This window comes from Phocoena phocoena, chromosome 4, assembly GCF_963924675.1.
Source record: "Phocoena phocoena chromosome 4, mPhoPho1.1, whole genome shotgun sequence".
Lineage (NCBI taxonomy): Eukaryota > Metazoa > Chordata > Mammalia > Artiodactyla > Phocoenidae > Phocoena > Phocoena phocoena.
In genome coordinates, this window is record NC_089222.1 from 90,317,285 (window position 1) to 90,339,923 (window position 22,639).

Sequence of the window (22,639 nt, forward strand, 5' to 3'; positions counted from 1 at the left end):
AGACATGAACCCTGAAGTATTATTTATAAGAATACATACCTATACTTTATGGTCAGTCATTTCTCTATATTTTCGTAGCAAACAGAAAGAAGAAGATTGTATTTTAATTGTGTGGATGGACTTACAGTTGCTGTAGTTCCTTTACCCCAATGTCTCTAACAAGTTCAGAAGGTGCTAGGGGGGAATTTTTGGTGTCATGTCATTGGTTTCCTCCCTTAATCATATTCTCTTCAGTGTTTTTATCAATAGCTTGGGTAAAAAACAGGCATGTTTGAATTCATAATGGACCCTGAACTAGAAGGAGTATCTTATATCAGGCATAATGCGAACAAGATGTGAGAGAGTTGAAATACGAAAGATAAATGTGGTATAAATAACCTACAGTCCCGAATTCAGGTTTTAAAAATCTATTGTGTTAATATCCTAGACTTGGACAGTGATTTACATGAAAAAAAATAGATGTTTTCATTGACCACAAGCTTAATCTAAGCTGATAGTGCGACAGGGTTGCTGAAAATATTTATGGAACTTAGCGAGCAGCACAAGATGGTAGCCATCCGTTCTCCCCCCGCCCCGCCGCGGGTCCCAGCGGCTCGGGCGGCGGAGCAGCGGCAGCGGCCAGGCAGCCCAGCTTCGCGAAGGCTCTGCGCCCGGGGGCACCCGGCCCGCGCCCGCCCCGCCGCCACGATGCCCAAGAGGAAGAAACCGGCTCCTGCAAATGTAGAAACGAAGCCAAAAAAGGCGGCAGGAAAGGATAAATCTTAAGACAAAAAAGTACAAACAGAAGGGAAAAGGGGAGCAAAGGGAAAACAGGCTGAAGTGGCTAACCAAGACACTAAGACAGATTCACCTGCAGAAAATGGAGAAGCTAAAAACGAGGAGAGCGCAGCTTCTGATGAAGCAGGAAGGAAAGAAGCCAAGTCTGATTAATATCACACACCTGGTCCTATCAGGGGTCCCTGTCTCCCTCCTTGTACAATCCAGAGGAACATTTTTATCAACTATTTTGTAAATGCAGGTTTTTCTAGTAACTCTAGAAACATTTTTAAAAAGGAGGGAGTCCCACCTCATCCCATTTTTTAAGTGTAAACGCTCTTTTTTAAGAGGTGAAATCATTTGCTGGTTGTTTATTTTTTGGTACAATTAGAAAATAGTGGGATATTGAATATGGGAGGCTTTGATTGCCTTGGGTGTCAGCTTAACATTCCACAGATGGGGGGTAGCTTTTTTTTTTTTTTTGCCGTACGCGGGCCTCTCACTATTGTGGCCTCTCCCGTTGCGGAGCCTGCAGGCTCTGTGGCCATGGCTCACGGGCGCAGCCACTCCGCAGCATATGGGATCTTCCCGGACCGGGGCACGAACCCGTGTCCCCTGCATCGGCAGGCGGACTCTCAACCACTGCGCCACCAGGGAATCCCGGGGGTAGCTTTTATATCCTATAATACAAAGCATACTAAATGGCAGTTTGGAGTCAGTTGTGCATTTAATGTCTTAAATGCTTTAAATTACTTGTCTTCCCATGTTGTTTTTGGTAGAATTGTTTCCTAAAGGAAACCACTCACCCCTTGATCTTGGCTCTCCTGGGCAGAATTTTGTGCACTTTGTAACATCTTTGGTAATGGTAGTCCAGTTCTTCTAGTAACTGTTAATGTGCTGTGGACGACTGACAATTTGAGTATGTAGTGTATATGATATTAAATTGTGAATTAGTTGGACTTACGGTGTCATAGCATATTAGTATTTGAAGGTATTGGTACTTGATATCCTGTGAAGGGAAATTTGCCTCCAGATTTTAAGCTGGAAAGTCACTGGAATAACTGTTCAGAAAAGAATCACAACTACATGATTTTTTAGATTTTTGGTACGTATATTGAGAATTGTGTACAGATTGAAATGTCTGTATACTGATCCTCAAAACAACCAATACAATCTCAATTATAAAAGAAAAAAAGAGAAAAGAACAAGATGGTAACACTACCAATAAACCATGTCCTGCTTATACCATGTCTGGAGGGGGATGTTCAGATGAGGATGCTTTAGGAGGGAAGGGACTTCCTAGCTCACAGTATCAATTAACTATCTGGTTATCTGGTAGGGGGTCATTGGTAGAATTGAGCATCATGCCGTGGCTGAGGGAATACACAGGGCCTGAGTGAAAACGTGAAAAGCTGCCATGTGAAGGTTGGAATTCTAGAGGGCAGAACTTGGATTAGATAGAATCCAAGGCTGGATAGAAGTGGAAGACAGAGCTAGCTCAGCATGAGAGTGTTAGGCTGTTTTTGCAAGGCAGAGACACACAGATTACCTTTTTCTATCGGTGTTTGTTTATTTATTTAAATTTATTTGTTTATTTATTTATTGGCCGAGTTGGGTCTTCGTTGCTGCGCGAGGGCTTTCTCTAGTTGCGGCGAGTGGGGGCTACTCTTCGTTGCGGTGCGTGGGCTACTCATTGCGGTGGCTTCTCTTGTTGCAGAGCACAAGGTCTTAGGTCTTAGACTGTAACAGAAACAAGCTGCTGGCCTAATTGCCCACGAGCAGTATTTTGCCTATGCCTGGCATAGGCTCATTGGGAATATAGATGGAGACTCTCTCCTCTGCCTGAAGAGATGCCTCTTTTTATATGTCTTTAAATGTTTTGGCTTCAAGAGATGTTCTAGAATTCTCCGTCTAACTCTCACTGCCTTTCTAAACATTGAAGTTATCAGAGAATGTTAAGCTCCTGAGTCTACATGGGTATCAGACAAAATTAGGGACTGAGAGAAGCAGTTTATCCAGTTATCAGTGATTATCTGGGTAAGAGGGCTAGGTATATTAACCAGAAACTTTGATAATGGAGCAGTTACATAGAAAATTTTCTTTTCAAGAAAATTGTCCTAGTTTACATGTATAAGTGAACATTTGTGTGGCCAGAGATTTTCTTATATCTCTCCTGAAGTTCCCTTACTAAAGCAAAATTGCCAAGTATTAAAAAGCAAGAAATTTTTCTTAGGCCTAAACTTTGCTGACTTACCAGCTGAATGCAACTTACTTGATGACTTTTTCTTAATAATAACATATCTCTGGAGTATACAGTCTTCCTAAAGAACATTTTTGTATTATGAACTTTAAAATGATAATCTGACTTACGTTCTTTCTTGTTTCATTTCAGAAAGTATCTGTATGTCACATCTTCTTTTAAAGGAGCATTTAAAAATGAAGTTAAAAAGGCAGAAGAAGCAGTAAAGATAGGTATGTAATTACCTATGGCCTACATCATTATTGTTAATTTATTCAGCAGACGTTAATTGAGCAGTTATTCTGAGACATACCCTGCTTTGGGCATTATAGGAATAAACACAAGTAATCAAATGTAATTCCTACCTCTAAGGAACTTCATAACACGTTTTCCATCTTTGGTTTTGTCTAAATATGATGTTATTATTATAAAAGTAATTCAAGTTCTGCATACACACTTGGAACTAGATTGATGTATATTAGGGCTGTCCTGATGCAGAGTTAGATCATTTTGGAGACTGGTGTTGCATCCACTTTAAGAAGGCATGCTCTACACGTTCACTCCTCCCACAAAAGGACAAAGCCATCCTTCCGCAATGATCCAGGAGTGAGGAGTAGCTCTATATCCATATTTCATGGATTTTAGAGAGTTTCCAGTCAGCCGAACATTCAGTCATGACTTTTGAATTTGTATGTATATATATATATATATATATATATATATATATGCCCTATAAGTTGTCATGCCTTGGAGGACCCTGTATGGCTACCTAGTCTTGGAATGTGTGAAAGCTATAGAAGGAATACAGGATTTTCTGAGATTGTCATCTGTAAGCCATTCTTACTGGTTATGGATATATTATATATATGTAATATTCATTTAAAGATGCTTGAAAGGGTTTCATTTTATTGAATCATCTTGCTTCTGTTTCTAGCTGAACTCATATTGAAAGAAGCTCAAATCAAAGGAAACCACTCTGACAGAGCTTCTTTGTCTTCTCCTGCCAAGGTATGACACACAGAGTAGTCTTCTTAAATGGTGAACAGGGTCATTTGCTTTTTCCTGTACACAGATGACTCTTATTTATCACTTACTTCTTAAACCTTTAAACAAGCTCAGAAGATTGTTAATTTTAACACAGGTAAACAGAATAGATGGGTGCAGAGAAAGGGGAGGAAACTCAGCAAGTGGGGGGAAGGCTGAGATTGAGAGCAAAGGTGAACAAAATGTGGGGTGAATTGAAAAGTAAGGAAGATCATCACAACTCATTTCTTTAAAAGGAAGGGAGGGCTTCCCTGTTGGCGCAGTGGTTGAGGGTCCGCCTGCCGATGCAGGGGACACGGGTTCGTGCCCCAGTCCGGAAAGATCCCACATGCCGCGGAGCGGCTGGGCCCGTGAGCCATAGCCGCTGAGCCTGCACGTCCGGAGCCTGTGCTCCGCAACGGGAGAGGCCACAACAGTGAGAGGCCCGCATACCAAAAGAAAAAATAAGAAGGGAAAAGTGATAGAGAAAATAATGAAAAGCTAGCAGAGAAAACTAGCCCATCAAGTCTCCCTGAAAATATCTCTTCAAATTATAGCTCCCTATGGACCTAAATAAATAGGGAGAACAAGGAGAAGACTAATAAGCAATCCTTCTTTCTAGTGCTAAGAATTATTTACTATAATTATGAATATTAATAACAATGCTTCCAGCTTACAAAGCTCTTTTCTTATGAGTTGCTCCACACAGTTCATAAACATTCTATGTAATCCTTGCAATATGCCCATGAGTAAGATAGGTTATAAAGAACTATTATTATTAATTATAATGCATAGAAACTAAGAGAAAAAGAATATTGCAGCAGGACATGTATTTTAAGTTTGCTAACTTTTACCAAAAATATGGTACCAAGCTTGCTACCACAGTAAGTCATTGCACGACATATTTACGTGCTTGCATGGGATAAGGAGGTATAGGGAGAAAAAAATGCTTCACTTCACCCTTCCTTCATCCTCTTCTGCGCACTCAGTATATGAATTCTTTCTGTAATTTGCCCTCAAACTTTCAAGAGCGTGTCTGATAAAGAGCTCTCATATCTAATGGTCGTGAATATGGGATGAAATCAAAGAGTAGCACATGTTAATTCCCCAAATCTATCCATGACTTTCCCCAAATTCTTTTACCTTTTTCTTTTCACTTATTTTTTTTAAGGTAAACGTAGACCTATCTTATTGTTGTTGACTTTTAAGGAAGAGTTTAAGCTTTCTTTATTTTGTCTCTAAAAAAATCAGTTTCCTTGGCTGTATGTATTTGGGAGACAAGAGAAACAGACTCTTTCTAACGGGTCAGGACCTTGCTTTCTTCTTGCCTTAGCCAGTTACCTCTCGCTGCCCCTTTGCTCTGTGTTCTAAGTTCATTGACAGGAAGGGCAGGGATGTCTTTGAGCAGCTTGCTTTGTTGCTCTGATTCACACTGGTTTCTTTAACTCAGAGAAGAGAGCTAAGCAGAATGACCTCGGCTTTTGACCTCTTAAATTCCTCTAGGCGGTTGGGTGGTTGAATTTGAAGTGAAATACTTAACAAGCATTTACCATTTTCTTTTACTTTAAAGGCCGTGAAAATAAGGTTCAGTCAGAGGTGTATCCATCAAATGAGATGCCCATCTTTCACATCAAGTGGATGGAGCACATTAAAAGTCTATTCTTATTTGTGAAATAATAACAATGCATTTTTATTTTCTGCCTGGTTATAGAGAGCATACCAGAGATAGGGTAGTGAATCAGCCAGTATATCAAATTGAAAGAGAAAAAAAGAAAGACAGGTGGGTACTGGTATTGAGGCACTCTGAAAGGGAGAAAGCCCAGGATGGGATACCCTATAAAGGGAAAGTTTGCGGAGGATTAGTTAGGGGTATATGGAACTTGATATAGAGGAGACATTTTCTTTTGGCCTCTGATAAAATTTTTTAATTACAATTTTTTTTTCCCGAAGGAAGCCTTAGTGATGGATCACGTGATTCAGCATTTTCTGTTCTCACAGACAAAAGCCAGAGTCTAGGTGCATTGAACGACTTTCCCAAGCTTTCACATAGTTTGTGTGAAAGCCACTGTGACATTACAGGAAGCAATGACTCTTTCTCTAAAAGCCAGAGAGGACATTGGGATATGTGCAAAGAGAGAACTGTGGGCTTGGATTTGGTTTGTCTTCTTAGCTATTGGAACTTAATCATTTATCAAGTATTTATTGAGTATCTGCTATTGTAGAATTGCATTAGGCAATATGACCTATCACTATTACCCTTGTGAAACCTTTAGATAATAGGATAATAAGTATCAACTCAGCTCTCATTTATTTAATGGCATTATGTGCTCTCCTAACCAAATGTACTTCTCCAGGATGTATTACAGAAAGCTTTGGAAGATGTAAAAGCAAAGCAGAAGATTCTTCAAGAGAAACGGAGGTAAGACATAAGATTTTCTGTTTGCTAGAATCCTCTGTACTATGTTAAAACTAATTCTGATTTCTGAGTAGGCAGATTTGGTGATTATTATGACAGTTTCTCTTCCTTAGCTTGTGACGTCTTATGATATTAAGCATAATATGGTCAAAATCCCTCAACCAGCGTAATCAATGGAAAGTATTTATAAAGTATATATTTTCATGTACACATATGTTAAAACTTCTCAATACAGAGTGAAAAATTAGTTCAGTGTTTGATTAGATGCAGAAGAGAACTGCCCAGGGGTCCAGCTGACAACTTCTCTTTCCCTGTGTCCTTTGCCATTTAAACTCTGGAGGGTTGGTCCCAGTTCCTTCCCTCTTCTAGTACTGCTTACAATTTAAGATAGAGTATGCTTCAAGTAAAAGTATCACTTATATACGGTTAAAATAAAAATAGCAAGCCTATATTACAAAACCATTGTTTACGTTGGTAGGGTTGACTTGATGTCCAGTTCAGGTATTAAGCAAGTTAAATTGAAAATAATCACTGTTGTCCAAGTAAAGTCAGACTTTGGAAGCTGTGGTAACTTTGAGAAACAAATTTTTAGGGAAGTGTTATTAGTTTTCAGCATTTTTTGGTGTGTGTGAACCGTGATGTGCTATGTAACAGTAACTTTCTTCAAAACTTAAATTTGAAATGTTAATTATGCATTTATCAAAATAAATGTAAATTAAATGTCATAGAAATCTTCAGTGAAAAGCAAAGGCCTCTTTAAAGCCTTCAGAAAGAAAAAGCTGGTTGATGACTTTTTTTGTCATCACAGTGATAGGCATGAAAGGTGACCATCCTATTACAATAATGCCAGTTGGTGTGAACTTATTTTTATAGTACAATGCTTTTTTTAAATTTGAAGACAATCAGTATGCCATTTACTGTCGCAGAGTGATTATGTCATACCCTCCAATACTCTGTTTTGGGGTCCCTTACAAAGTCAGTATTCTATTTAGTTAAACAATGGGAACCTAATTATAGAGTAGACATTTTTGAGAAAAACTTTGATTCATATATATTTAACCCTACATGTATATGCATTTAAAAATTACATAATATATTAATTCATGTCAGTAACTCCCTCAGAAAGTCTGATGTACTCTGTATATCATATCCATATAGAAGGACTGATACAACTTTGTCACTGTCCTTTAATGATAGATATATTTAATCAGTCCAGTAAGTATGTCAGTTGTAATAGCCCATGATCATGAATTTGAAAAGAAAAGCTGTTTTTGTGGAATGAGAGGAGCTACAGGATGGGTGGAGGGAAAGAATTATATTTGGTACCATTCTTGGTTGGGAAAGGAGAATAACTTGCCAGGCACCTAATGTCTTCCAAGTTTGTACTGAACATTATCCGTTTTACTCCTCACGGAATCCCAAGTGGCTAGGCAGGTATTATTCCCATTTTTCACATGAGACAGAAAGTTGAAGCGACTCATCCATAGTCACATGATTGTTGCAAAGACAAGCTTGTATTTGAAGTCACATCCATCTTTCTGGTTCTTACATCCAGGTGTTTTTCATAGCTCCAAGCAGCCTCCTGTTATTATGACGGTTTCTGTCATGTCTGCTATGTCTCACTTTCTATTTTTACACTTTTAATACAAAAGTCACATAAAACATAGTATAGCAGACAGAGTCAGAAAAAACAGGAGCTAATGTCTGTTGCCCTTGTAAACTTGCTTAATTAACTTTGATTTACCTTTGAATTTGGAAAAAGAGAGAAAACTAAAGAATATCTTTTGGCACATTCCAATCTGTGTAGAATATTTGGAGGTTTGAGAACATGCTGAAAGTTAGAAATACCTAAATTTTAAAATGGTCAAATCATCATTTTTCAAACAATGCTGTGACGTACATATTAGACCAGTTAACATTTTACAACTTGTACTTTCTAGTTCTTGTAAACTGTAAACTTTCTAGTTCTTGTAAATTTAAATTGGCAAACTCATTTTTGAATCAGAGTGCTTGTGTTTGACTGGTATTGTTATTGCCTATCACGTTTATGCAAAATACTTGGCCATACAGAGATACCGAGTGTGCTTACTAAGTTTTGCAAAATATCTGTATATTTTATGTATATAGTTCCTTTGATATTTATCTTCTGAGTTTGTTTATTAACAGTTTGTAAACTGTATATTTTTATTAATATATTTTTTTCACTTTCTAAATGTAATGCTAGAGAATTAAAAAAAGCAAGGACACTCACCCTGTTCTTTGGTGTGAACATAGAAAACCGAAGCCAAGCCGGGATGTTCATTTACAGTAATAACCGCTTGATCAAAATGCATGAGAAAGTGGGCCCACAGTTGAAACTGAAGTCCTTGTAAGTATGTTTTTGTTTTCAGAGGCACAGGCAGGATGAGGGAAGTTGCAGTAAGATTTTGTCTGTGGAGTTAAGTGATTAATCATAATGGGAGCAGGTGTCATATCCCCCATCCACCCTTCCCATCAGTGTGCAGGCATTCATCTGCCTAATTTATAATGTCAGTGGAGCTGTGTGCCTGCTCTAAGGAAAAAGCATGCTTTTGGAAACTTTACCATTTCTTGTGCCATCTACTAGGGTTAAGTTTCTGATATTTCACCAATTAAAAAATAATATAAGCAGAGTAAAGAAATTTTGGAAAAGAAAAATCCATAGTCTTATACCACAGCCCTGTTAACATTTTGTGCAGCCCCTGCATGTATGAGTTCCTGCCAGTTACCTGCATGAGCGTATATTCTTAACACTCTTCAGCCTGCTTCGATCCCAGAGTAATACATTCTGGTGCTTTCCCGGTGGTGGGTCTGAAACTCCACAAGCTGCTCTCATGAATTATGTAGAGTCCCGAAGAGAGACCATAGAAAAGCACAGAGTCAGACAGGATAACTGCGAGCAGTAGGATGGCTCAGGGGGACACTTTTTCATCTTGTTCCCTCACTCTCAAGGAATTAGTGATTCACTCATTTGTTCATTCAACAAGCACTTGTATTGCAGTATCTTGTGCCAGGCACTGTACTAAGCTCTGCAGACAAAATGTTGAAAACCTACTACCTTTTGCTAAGGAACTTGTAGTCCAGTGAGATGGACAAATGTATAAATACGTATTTATTATTGTGTGGGAACAGCAAGAATGATCTTTTAAAACATAGATTAGTTTATTCTCTTGCTTAAAATCCCAGTGCATGTAGAATAGAACTGGTTTGCATAGTCTGCCAGTGATCTGGCTGCTGCCTGGCTCAGGGACACACCCCACCCATCCCCAGCCTCTGCCTGCATTCCCCTCACACCAGCAGGCTCCCTGTTCCTTTGACATCCTAAGCTTGTTCCTGCCGTAGGGCCTTGGCATTTGCTATTCCCTCTGCCTTGAACTTTCTGTCCTCAGATCTTCTTACTGCTGGTCCTAGCATGTCACTCAGGCACCAGCTCTGAAGTTTGCTCCACAGGAGGGTCTTCTTAGACTGTCTAATTAAAACCAGCCCCTGCCATCACCCCTCTCTACCTTTTCTCTCTTCACAGATTACAGCACCTGCTGTATTTTCCTTATACCAACTTATTGCCATCTGAAATGCCCTTATCACCCTTAATGGTCGTCGTCCTTTAATAGAAGAGAAACTTCATAAACAGGGACCTTGTCTTTCTTATTCATAACGTATTCCTAGTTCCTCGAATAGGGCCAGGTGCTGAGCGTGAATGAATGAACAAATATATGTTAGAGGCAAGTAGCAGGTGCAAAAAGCCTCTTAGGAGGGGCAGTAAATGAAACTGGGGGAATTTAAGTTAGGTTTCCTGGAAGAAGTGATGCCCAAATTCAGACTTACAGAATGACTGGCTGAAGGGAGGGCAGGGTGGAAGGGGAAAGTACTGAAAAACATGATGGGCAGCGGCCCCAAATTGGGAAGGTGTGACTTGTGTGCCAGGCTGCGGGCACTGGGGAGCCCCTGAAGAGCTAGACTTCTGGATGCCCTTTCCCTAAACAGGTTATAGCACTAAGCAGAATATCCCAGCTGCATACATCATGAGCTGCTAAAAATGTGAAAAAAAAAATTGAGTTTATCCATCAGGCTGTTACTTCTCAGATAATCCAGCCCATATATTCCCACTGAGCACCTGTGTACCTCTGCAATGATGAGGAGAAATCCAACCCGACAGGTGAAATGAGGATGAAAAAAGTGACTGGCTCATATTGTTAAGAGGACCATGTCGGTTTATTGCTGTAAGGGATTGTTAGGGATGTTTATTGCTAAACGGCCTCCTCTTCCCACCCACCTTGACTCCCCATGTCAGTTTATAGGTTTGGAAAAGGAGCCATATTAATTCAGTAATGATGTATTAAGAGATTTTGTATTATGGGACCAAGCACAACTAGGATAACCGTAGACTTACATTAAAAAGTACAATTATAAGATAACTTGTTAACTTTGACATGGTTTGGACCAAATGACTGAATTTGTTTTTTAAAAAATTTATTTTGAAAGATGAGGGTATATTAGCTTTTTCTGGTTCCTTAGCTCAATTTCGTATAATTTCTATATGTATTTATTCTTCCAGACTTGATGCAGGTGTGGTTGGAATTGTTGATATACCCTTGGAGATCATGGAACCATCCCATAATAAGCAGGGATTTCTCAATGTCCAAGAATATAACCATCTTCTAAAAGTTATGGGACGATACTTGGTCCAGTACTGTAAGGACACTGGAATCAGTGAGTATTCAGTAGTCATAGTAAGAGATACTTAATGGGAGATTAACTTGGTGATGTCTTTAAGCTGGAATGAATGTACTGATTCAGGTAACCAGTAGCCCCAAACCCTGAAAGAGAGTGCCTGCATTAAAAAAGCAAACATAAGGGAAATTAGTCTTAAAATCTACCCCAGAATATTACATGAGAAATAAAGCAGCAGATTAATAATTCTAAGAGGAGGGCAACCAGAGAGCACTATGAAGTGGCAGCTGATCATGTAGAGAGGGGGCAGAAGTTTGCTGGAAATAGGCTGAGAAACCCCCAAAGGACACTCTAGAACTCTACTGTGTAGGAGTTGCACAGAGTCCCACATGGACGTGAGTAGCACCTGCAGTATTGTTATAGCATGCTGTAGAATAATCATGGTTGACCCTGGATAATTGTAGATGTATTAAACCATGTTTTGTATATCTAATAAGTCTTCAATATGTTAACTCCAGAAAGATTTAGATGAAAAAAATCACTAAAGTACATATGCTTGGAAACGTAAAAAGATAAACTTTAGTTATCTGGAAAATTTGACTTTTTCAGATCACCTCACTCTCCAGAGATACCTGAACAGTGGTGTGCTGTGCATTAATTAAATAAACTTCCTTTAAATTATGCAGACATAGGGCTTCGTATATGGAAAGAAAGAGGCTACTGTGTATTTGTTCAGTGAATTGCATGAAGTATGGATAATTCATGTATATCAAAAATTATGTCTCTAACCTTGAGACAACTTAAAATCTTATTATTGTCCCATTTGAAGTTGTAATCTTAGAATATTTTCTTTTCTTTTCTTTTGTACCCACTCTGCTTGGTTCTGAAATTTTCTCATACCAGTGAAACAGGAAAGAGTGCAGGAACTCAGGGGAAAGAATGTAAAGGGGGAATGACGTTGAGGGCACAGATTTCCTGCCCAGACTGGATTTTCCTGTCACAGTCTAAAGCCTCCTCAGAGGTGGTCTGTGGACCGGCAGCATCAGCATTACCTGAGAGCTTGTTATAAATGCAGAATCTCAGGTCCCACCCCAGAACTACTGGACTAAAATCTGCATGTTAGCAAAATCTCCAGGGGATGTGTATGCACACTGAAGTTTAAGAAGCACTTCTCTGAAGAGTACGTCTTTTGCTTATCATAAGCATACTTTTTCACGTGTTTTTTTTTTCTCAGAAACATGTTTGAAGTTTTACTAAATGTAGGAATGACTACATTATTTGGCTGGCTGTGCTTAAAGCTGTAGAACACATAGGAATATACAGGGTGAGGTGGTATAAATCAATGATCTACTTGCTGGTCTTTAAGTGCTAGCATGACATGGTTCAAAAAGAAAACGCTGAGCATTTGAAAATTATGTCACTTCCCCCATCCTCATATTTTCTCTGGAAGCTCCTTTGTGTGGAGTGTGGGTAGCCTCCCAACTTTGTACTCTCAACTCCAGGGTGTGACTTGCCAGCCTTCCCCCCCTGTATGTAACTTCCTGTTTCTATCTTATCTACCTAACTTTTTCAAAACCTTCTCAGTAGATGTAACAAGATTCAAGATTAGTAAGTTATATTTGTATTGTAATTATTGATGGTTAATAACATGTTGATTTCCTAATTCCATAATTGTCTATGAATTGATTTAGGGCTAGAGGATACTCTCACAAAAGATGTTCCTCTAGAAGGAGAGCAGAGAATGGAGAAAGGACAGTGAGTGAGCATGTGCATTTGCTCACGTATCTCGCAATTTCATCCCCAGACATCATTAGCAAACTGAATCAAGTGATCAAGGTCAGAACTGGTAGACTCAGGAACTGTGCTGAGGAGATCGACCTTCAAGGTCTTTGCTTATTAATTCCCACAGGAGTAAGCAAAGTTATGTAATGCTTGACTAATACTCTGAAAGCTAGTATTCCAGGACACGCATTTTAATGAAAAGTATTTGGGTAGATTTTTTGCCTTATAAATAAAAGATGCAGTCTTTGTATTTGCTGCAAGTCTGATCAGTTTCTGTGGAAAATTGGGCCCTTGTAAAAATCGAATCAGCAGAAAGGGGAATGGAGAGGTAATGACATTTGTGTCATTTGTCAAATCTGCATTTACTTTTGGCACAGTTCATGCTAAGAATCTCAGAAGCGTTTTTCTTGTCTTTGAGTCTGTCCTCACCTCACTGTCTGCTACTATGTTTTCTGAAACTTTATGCATCCTTACAGTAAAATGGAAATATTAATCAGCAGCTTTTTGGAATAGGGAGAGAAGGAGAAGAAGAAGATAGAGGGAAATATCAAATGAAATTTGAGTTTGAGCAGCAGCAATTACGTAGAAGCATATTACTAAAATTTTCTGAAATGGATCAGAATATAGCTAACGTGCTAAAATGAAATCTATGATGTAATAAGCACAGTCTTTCCTAGCAGCACTCAAATCATAGGGCCTCAGGTTGGTAAGAAGGTTAAAAATCATTTAATTGAGTCACTACCTCCCACCCCATGCTTTAATTCCCCTCTACCTCACGCACCCCTGCCCTAGGCAAGTGGAAGCCACTTTAAGCCTGAACAAGGGTTTTCCATGAAAGAAAAATCGCTACTTCTTGAGGCAGCCCATGAATCTTTGCACAATTGTGTTAGAAAATACTTTCACGTTAATGTCAAATCTGTTTCTCATATGTTCTTTTACTCATTCGTCTGTGCCAGGCATGGAGTGTTATAGGACCAACACATCAGATGTGGTCCACCCTTTCTGGGAATTTACAGTCTAGCAGGGCTAACGCAATTTCACAATTAGAAATGGGTTGGTGCCCAACAAAGAAGAAGTGGGAGCCAGTGATCAGGAGCTCACAGTTTAGAGGCCAGAGAAGGCCTCAAGGAGGAGTTAGCAAGGGTAACATCATTCTCCCCTTTGGGGCCAGGAAGGATAGGTCTAAAGCCTTTTCAAATGACAGCCCTCTATTTGAAGTTTTCTGTCTTTCTTCAGTCTTATATTATCCTAGCATTTCCACGTTCTGTTGTTATTCTTTATTTGACAAGGCATTAAATATATTCACCATTTTCACATTATTTTTTGTGAAGTCTATTACTTGGAAACAAAAGGTTCAGATGAAACCTTGAATAAAATGGGATCATCATCTCTTTAAGTTGTAATTCTGTTGCTATAGCCTGATATATTCTGAGTAAGCACACTATTGACCCTCAGTATCTTTATTACCAATTAAAGTTCTTAATGAAATGTTTAATGTGTGTTCTTGTTAAGCCATACTTCTTTTATATTTTTCCAGTAAGTGTTTTTGGACCCTAGTGTAGAATCCTACATTTATTCCTATTAAATGTTATTACCTTATTAGGCTCATTTTTTTCATGTTGTCAGGACCATTTTTGGAATCTAATGGTGACTTTTACCTAATGTGCTATTCTTCCTGATATGTTAGGTTTGGCCAATATTTTCTCTCTGATTTTATTTAAATCCTGTTGCACTGGATACAGAAATCAAGCACTTGGCCCTCCACCGATGACCTCCAATGAGGTAGAAATGGGACACTGGGTGAGGACAATTAACCATATTAAGTTTTCAGTTTGTGTAATTTTGAAAGTAAGGGATAATATTTGTTAGATGAATAATTCTTTTATAAATAGATTTGGGCTGCTATAGCAAGATACCATAGACTGACCAGTTTATGAGCAACGTAAATTTATTTCTCATAGCTTTGGAGGCTGGAAGTCCAAGATCAGGGTGCCAGCACGGCTGGGTTCTGGTGAGAGCCCTTCTTCCAGTTTGCAGGCTGCTGACATCTTGTTGTATCCTCCCATGGTGGAAAAAGAGTGAGTGAGCTCTCTGCCCTATTCTTATAAGGGCACCAATCCCATTCATGATGGCTCCCCCTAGTGACCTCGTTACTTCCCAAAGGCCCCACCTCCAAATACCATCACCTTGGGAGTTAGGCATCAACATAGGAATTTAGGAGGGACACAGATGTTCAGCTCGTAACAGTCCAGTAGCTAGATGTAGCTAGCTGCTCAAAACAAAATTTTGTTTCTCTTATTATATACTTAAGTCTCTGAGATCTCAGGAAGGCACTTCAAGAAAAGTGAAACACAACATTCTGCTAGGGATACACACGTTGAGTGAGGAGGCCTGTGTAAGTATTGAAAGATGAGGCTTGAGACAAGTTTATTTGAAGGTGTAGGTTGAGAAGCAAGTCATTTTTTTAAATTCAGTTTTTGAAGTTACGGATTTTATGTATTTATTCTATTGTATTTTTAAAATATTGTATTTTATCTTTTATTTAAAAACATTTTTATTATGGTGGTATGGGCTGAATTGTGCCTCACCTGAATTCATATGTTTTAGTCCTAACTCCCAGAAACCCCCAGAATGTGATTGTGTTTGGAGATAGGACCTTTAAAGAGGTGATTAATTTTAAATGAGGCAGTTAGGCTGGGCCCTATCCAATGTCACTGGTGTCCTTATACAAAGAGGAAATGTGGACACATGAAGAGACACCAGGGATGGGTGCGCACAGAGAAAAGAATATGTGAGGACACAGTGAGAAGGTGGAGAGAGGCCTCACAGGAAACCAACCTGCCAACACGTTGATCTTGGGCTTTCAGCCTCTAGAGCTGTGAGGAAATAAATCTCTGTTGTTTAAGCCACCCAGTCTGTGGTGTTTTGTTATGGCAGCCTTAGTAAAGTAATATATATGGGAAATTGCAAAATTAGACAGATTTAAGGAAAATGAAATCCGTAAACCCTTCATCCAACCTCAACAGTTATCAACTTCTGGGCAAACTGGTTTTATCCATGCTCCCACGTACTCCCCCACAACTGGGTTATGAAGGACATTCCAGACACTTTATAATTATATCCATGTGTGTGTGTGTGTGTGTGTGTGTGTATGTGTGTGTGTATTTTTTTTCACATGGAAGAACTTTTTAAATAAATTTATTTATTTATTTTTGGCCGCGTTGGGTCTTTGTTGCTGTGCACGGGCTTTCTCTACTTGCAGCGAGCGGGGGCTACTCTTCGTGGCAGTGTGTGGGCTTCTCATTGCAGTGGCTTTTCTTGTTGCGGAGTACGGGCTCTAGGTGTGCGGCACCACAAGCTCTACTTGTGGCGCGTGGGCTCAGTAGTTGTGGCGCATGGGCTCAGTAGTTGTGGCTTGCGGGCTCTAGAGTGCAGGCTCAGTAGTTGTGGTGCACGGGCTTAGTTGCTCCGCGGCATGCAGGATCTTCCCGGACCAGGGCTTGAACCCTTGTCCCCTGCATTGGCAGGCGGATTCTTAACCACTGTACCACCAGAGAAGCCCAATACTTAATATCATAAAAATATCCTGCCTACCTTTTATATTTTGTATTATTTTCTATTATAATTCATAGCCCCTCTACCCCATCCTCATATTTCTCTTTACTGCTCACACTCTCTTTTTTTTGGCAGGGGGAATTTATTTGTAGGAAAAACTGAGTTCGTTGTCTTATAGTTTTCATGGTTTAAATTTTGCTGACTGAATTACTGGGTGTAGTTTAACAGATTCTTCCATTCTGTTTATTTCTGTAAATTGGTAGAATCTAGCAGCTTGACCAAATTCAGATGTGTTTTTTTGTTGTTGTTTCATCAAGATGCTTCAGAGGTGGTAGTGTGTTCCATCAGGGGCCATAAGTCATTCGATTGTCTCTCTTTTAATGATATTAACAGTTAATGATCAAAGCTCAGATCCCTTAAGACTTCCAAAATCTTATATTCTAATTCTTTCATATTTTCTTTGATTATTAACTCTGATACTTCTGTAAAGAAAAACTTTTTTCATCTACTATTTGGTTACCCATGTTAGTTGGTAATTTACTATTTGAGAGCAGAAACAATAGAACTCTATATGACTAAACAAATTACGTTGGCTGAAAGCTTGATTTGAGAGGAGTTAGAGATACAATTAAAATATTAAAAAACATTATAGACATTTGCCTAACTGATTTATATGGCATAAATATGTATTCTGTTTAAAGTTGTTACTTTGTGCCAGCTCCCAGAAAACAGCAGGATGGTTCAGGAGTTCAGTGGATAGATTTCTGTTTTTTAAAAATGATCACATTCTTAGATTTTATCCATTTACACTGCTTTCACCTGGTAATTGAAATTATCACCATTGACAGCACTTACACTTCCTTTTCTTTCTGACTGTGTTTGTATTATTATCATGATAATGACATTTTTTACATCTACAATGAAGTTTCTTGCTAAAATATCTCAGAGGATCTTACCTATATTGCAAATAAAATATGAAAAAGCCAGCCCTTCTTCTTTTGTCTGGAATTAAATACACTTGGATTCTTACACTTTGATTTTCCTCTGCCATACCAGAAGCAAGACCTCAAAACTCTCTTCATTAGTCTGTATATGTGTACCTTAGAAGAAAGAGTAAGCTGTATCTAATGACTCTGATATTAAGACAGTGCAATCAGAATTAAACACAAGTTGTATTAACAGCAGCAAAAAGAGTCTTTACACTTTTGAGACCATTAAGTCAGTTAGGGGGCTTTGTGTATGTCTGAGTAAGGTAAAGAGAGTCCTGGTAGAAAGAAAAATTATGCTAATCCAGGTATTGAGGAGACTTAGGTAGCTAACTAAGCTATTGCCCATGATAACACAGAATGTTTTATGAATATATTTCTATTATTATGTCTAATTTTGATTTCCACATTTTAGAAAGAATAAGAAAAAATGAGTATATCTAAAGAAAGCTATGAACATGACGAAATAAAAGTATAACCTAAAAAGGGAAAGTAAAATTGTTCCTTTATGAGGAAAGAACCAGTAGAAACCTAACTCTCCTGAGGTTTGTTTTTGAAAGTTTGTCACCCTGAGACCTCCATCCATCTTCCTTCTAGTCTCCAGTGTGCAGAACGATGTGGTTCTGAACTGGTAGACAGGAAGCCCTAGGGGACCTTAGAGGGTGGCTTGGAGTCCTTGAATCCCTGGCTACCAGTGATTGTCTAAGATGGCATTCTGTCTTGTACATGTACATGCTACAGTTTTTCAAATACGTATAGATGTAGTTGTGGGTAGTAAGATGTAAAATCACACAGAAGTATGATTAAATTCATGATTTATTTATTTATTTTTTGTCATCATGTATTTTCTCAAGTCGGGAGCAGGGGGTGGTTCTGAAATCATTTTTGCAGCTTAAGGAGATCCTCGTGGGAAGCAGCTGATATGGAACAAGCGAAAATGATGCGGCATTGTCAGGTGAAGTAATGACCTTACTATGAAGTTGTACCAACTACGCAGATTCCTGGAGTCTGTGGAGTCTGCTGTGTTCACGGTAGAGTGGAGAAGGTAAGGTATTCTGACTGCAGCTGCCACCTACTTCTGCCATTGACTGTACTGTACCATGAGACTGACCCAACCCCACTCTGCCACATGTATGAGCCAAGAGAAAGAATGGCGCTGGAAGCACCTTCAGCACCACTGAAGACATCTTGCCTTGTTTCATCTCGGCTCAATTTTTTTGGTTTTTTATTTTTATTTTGTTTACGGTTCGCGGGCCTCTCACTGTTGTGGCCTCTCCCGTTGCGGAGCACAGGCTCCGGATGCGCAGGCTCAGTGGCCATGGCTCACGGGCCCAGCTGCTCCGCAGCATGTGGGATCCTCCTGGACCGGGGCACGAACCTGTGTCCCCTGCATCGGCAGGCGGACTCTCAACCACTGCGCCACCAGGGAAGCCCCCATCTCGCCTCAATTTAAATAGACTTCTTTGGGAAGTGATCATATAGGCCTTCTCTCATCTCAAATGCACCACACATTCTCTAGCCATCATGGCAGTTCTTCCTGATAAGTGGCCGCTGGCCTCAAGAGTGTACAGGCTTCACTACCAGCTGATGGGAGTTGGCATATCAGTTGAAACCAGTTTGCTATCCCTAACCCAGAGATGCCATAAATGATCACACCATGAATCAGCTTAGCAAGAGTCTCATGTCTAGCTTAGCTAAGGTAATGACAAATAGGACAATATTCAACAGAGGAGGAGGTATGATCAACAGTCCTCTGAGAATGGATGTGTAATTTCTATTTGAGATCTTTGAAAATAGAATATAATCATCTATTTAGATGCAGAGCTACCTGAAGGTAGGGACCTCATTTAAATACCTTCTCCATCTTAAGATTTTCCTGGTGCTTTGATTTCATAAACCATTTTAGGTTTCCTTATTTTGATTGAAAACATCAAAGCTTTGCTTTGGTAGTTTATTACTGAATTTTATTACTTCTCCACTTGGCTAACTGATTCCCTGAATGTCATTATACATTCTATGAATAGATATGAAACTGACATCTAGGAGGCTGTTACATTTCTCCTCTTTTTAAGAGGCAAAATCTACGTGAACTGCTCTTTTAGTTACTGGTTTTTGACAATTTTTTTAGTAAGTTATTGCACTAGTTCCCACTATTTTTCCTGGTTTTAAGAGGCTTCTGAAAAATTAATCAAATTAATTTAAATGTTAGGAATCTTCTGAATACAGTACTCCATACATAGCAATAAATTAAATTTTCACAGCTTTTCTCAGATACTTATTCTAGAAATCAGGACTTTAATTGTGTGCATTGATCCCTGATTATTCCATTAATTTAACAAGCTTGTTGATTATTCAAACAAAAGTCTCAAGGTATATATTCTATAATTTTGAATATTATAAATATTTCCTGTTTATAAATATAAACTAAATTTTAAAATCAGAATACCTTGAGGTTGTTAAAATAATATAATTATGAAATTAATAAATTTTGGGTTACCTACATAACATTCTCCATTGGGTGGAAATATTTAAGATGTATTTTTAAAAGTCAAGTACTTTTTCATATTTTGAAATTTCACTTTTTTGCTCTTAATTGACTTCTTGATGAAAGGGCAATTTAAAAACCTTCATTAATACACATTAACAAAAAATAGTTTATTAAAACCATATATTAAAAATATCCATAATTGTATACCACTTCATATGTTAAGGCCAACCTAGTTTAATAAATTTTATTATTAATTTTACTATTTCTTGCTAGACTAGGATAGACAAGAATTTTTTTCCAGGTTTATTGGGCTATAATTGACAAAAAAAAATCATGTATGTTTATAAAGTGAACAACATGATTCATGAAATACTTGTGAAATATTTACCACAGTCAAGTTAATTAAAACATCTGTCACGTCACCTTGTTGCATGTGTGGGGGGTAAGAATGCTTAAGATCTACTCTCTTAGCAAATTTCAGGTATGCAATATGGTATTATTAACTATAGTCACCATGCTGTACATTAGATCCTCAGAACTTACTGAGTTTATAACTGAAAGCTTGTACCCTTTGACCAACCTCTCCCCATTACCTCTGGCCCACAGTTGCCAGCAACCACCATTCTACTTTTTGTTTTTATGAGTTCAACTTTATTATTATTATTTTTAGATTCCACATATAAGTCATATCATATATTGTTGTCTGGCTTATTTCATTTAGTAGTAATGACCTCCACATTCATTCTTATAGCAAATGGCAGGATCTTCAACATTTTTGGCTAAATAATATTTTATTCTCTCTCTAGCATGCATGTGCACAGACACACACACCATTTTCTTCAACCATTCAACCATCGTTGGACACTTAGGTGGTTTCCATATTTCCATATCTTGCCTGTAGTGACTAATGTTGCAATGAACATGGGAGTGCAAATATCTTCTCAAGATACCGATTCCATTTTCTTCAGATATATACCCAGAAGTGGGTTTCTGGATCATATAATAGTTATATTTTTAATTTTTGAGGAAACTCCATACTGTTTTCCATAATGCTCATACCAATTTACATTCCCACCAACAGTGCACAAGGCTTCCCTTTTCTCCACATCCCCAACATTTGTTTTATCTTCTCTTTTTGATAATAGCCATCCTAACAGGTATGAAGTGATATCTTATTGTGGTTTTGATTTGCACTTCCCTGATTATTCGTGATGTTGAGTACCTTTTCATGTACCTGTTGGCCATTTGTATGTCTTTTTTGGAAAACTGTCTATTCAGGTCTTTTGCCCATTTTTCAGTAAGAGTTTTTTTGTTGTTGTTATTCAGTTGTGTGAGTTCTTTGTACATTTTAGGTATTAACCCCTTATCATATAAATTACTTGCAGATATTTTCTCCCCTTCTGTATGTTACCTTTTCATTTTTTTGATTGTTTCATTTGCTATATAGAGACTGCAGTTTGATATAGTCCCACTTTTTTTTTTTTTTTGCTTGTGCTTTTAGTGTCATATCAAAAAAAAATCATCACCCAGACCAATGTCAAGGAGAGCTTTTTGTATGTTTTCTTCCAGGAACTTTATGGCTTCAGGTCTTACAATTAAGTCTTTAATTCATTTTGGGTTAATATTTATGAGTGGTATAAAATAGTTTCATTCTTTTGTGAGTATATCCAGTTTTCCCACCATTTATTGAAAAGAATGTTCTTTATGTATGTTCTTGGCACCCTTGTCAAAGATTAGTTGGCTATATATGTATAGGTTTATTTCTAGGCTTTCTATTCTATTCCACTGGTCAATGTGTCTGTTTTTATGCCAGTCCCATACTGTTTTGATTACTATAGCTTTGTTATAACTTGAACTTAGGAAGTGTGGTGTCTCCAACTTTGTTCTTCTTTCTCAAGATAGCTTTGACTATTCAAGGTCTTTTGTGGTTCCACACAAGTTTCAGTATTGTTTTTTGTACTTCTATGAAGAATGTCATAGTAATTTTCATAGGGATTGCATTGAATCTATAGATTGCTTTGAGTAGTATGGACATATTCTTTCAATCAAATATTCTCTCAATCAAAGAACACAGGATATCTTTCCATTTATTTATGTCTTCAGTGTTTTTCGTCAGTCAATAGATTTCAGTGTATAGGTCTTTCATCTCCGTGGTTAAATTTAATCCTAAGTATTTTATTGTTTTTGATACTATTGTAAATGAAATTGCTTTCTTAATTTCTCTGTCAGATAGTTCATTGTTAGTGACAGAGATGCAACTGATTTTTGTATGTTGATTTTGTATCTTGCAACTTTACTGAATTCCTTGTTTAGTTTTTTGGTGGAGTCTTTAGGTTTTGCATATATACTATTATGTCATCTGCAAACAGAGAAAATTTTAACTTCTTCCTTTCTGATTTGGTTGCCTTTTATTTCTTTTTTCATGACTAATTGCTCTGGTTAGGACTTCCAGTACTATGTTGAATAGAAGTGGCAAAATTGGATATCCTTGTCTTATTCCTGATCTTGAAGAAAAACTTTAACTTTTCACTGTTAAGTATGATGTTGGCTGTGGGCTTGTTGTCTATGGCCTTCATTATGTTGAGGTACATAGTTTCTATAATTCATTTGTTGAGAGTTTTTATCATAAATTGGTGTTGAATTTTGTCAAATGCTCTTTCTGTACCTATTGAGATGATCATATGATTTTTAGTCTTCATTCCATT

At 38.1% G+C, this 22,639-nt stretch overlaps 1 protein-coding gene and 1 pseudogene across 1 annotated transcript in view; both read left to right on the top strand.

Moving 5' to 3' along the window:
* Positions 1 to 22,639, top strand: part of MORC1 (MORC family CW-type zinc finger 1) — a 184,931-nt gene that overhangs the window by 58,904 nt on the left and 103,388 nt on the right. The window contains 5 exon segments of the mRNA XM_065875870.1: positions 3,149 to 3,228; positions 3,930 to 4,003; positions 6,373 to 6,437; positions 8,659 to 8,802; positions 11,008 to 11,162. Coding sequence (XP_065731942.1) covers positions 3,149 to 3,228; positions 3,930 to 4,003; positions 6,373 to 6,437; positions 8,659 to 8,802; positions 11,008 to 11,162 — 518 coding nt within the window.
* On the top strand, positions 323 to 2,156 carry LOC136122579 (uncharacterized; annotated as a pseudogene).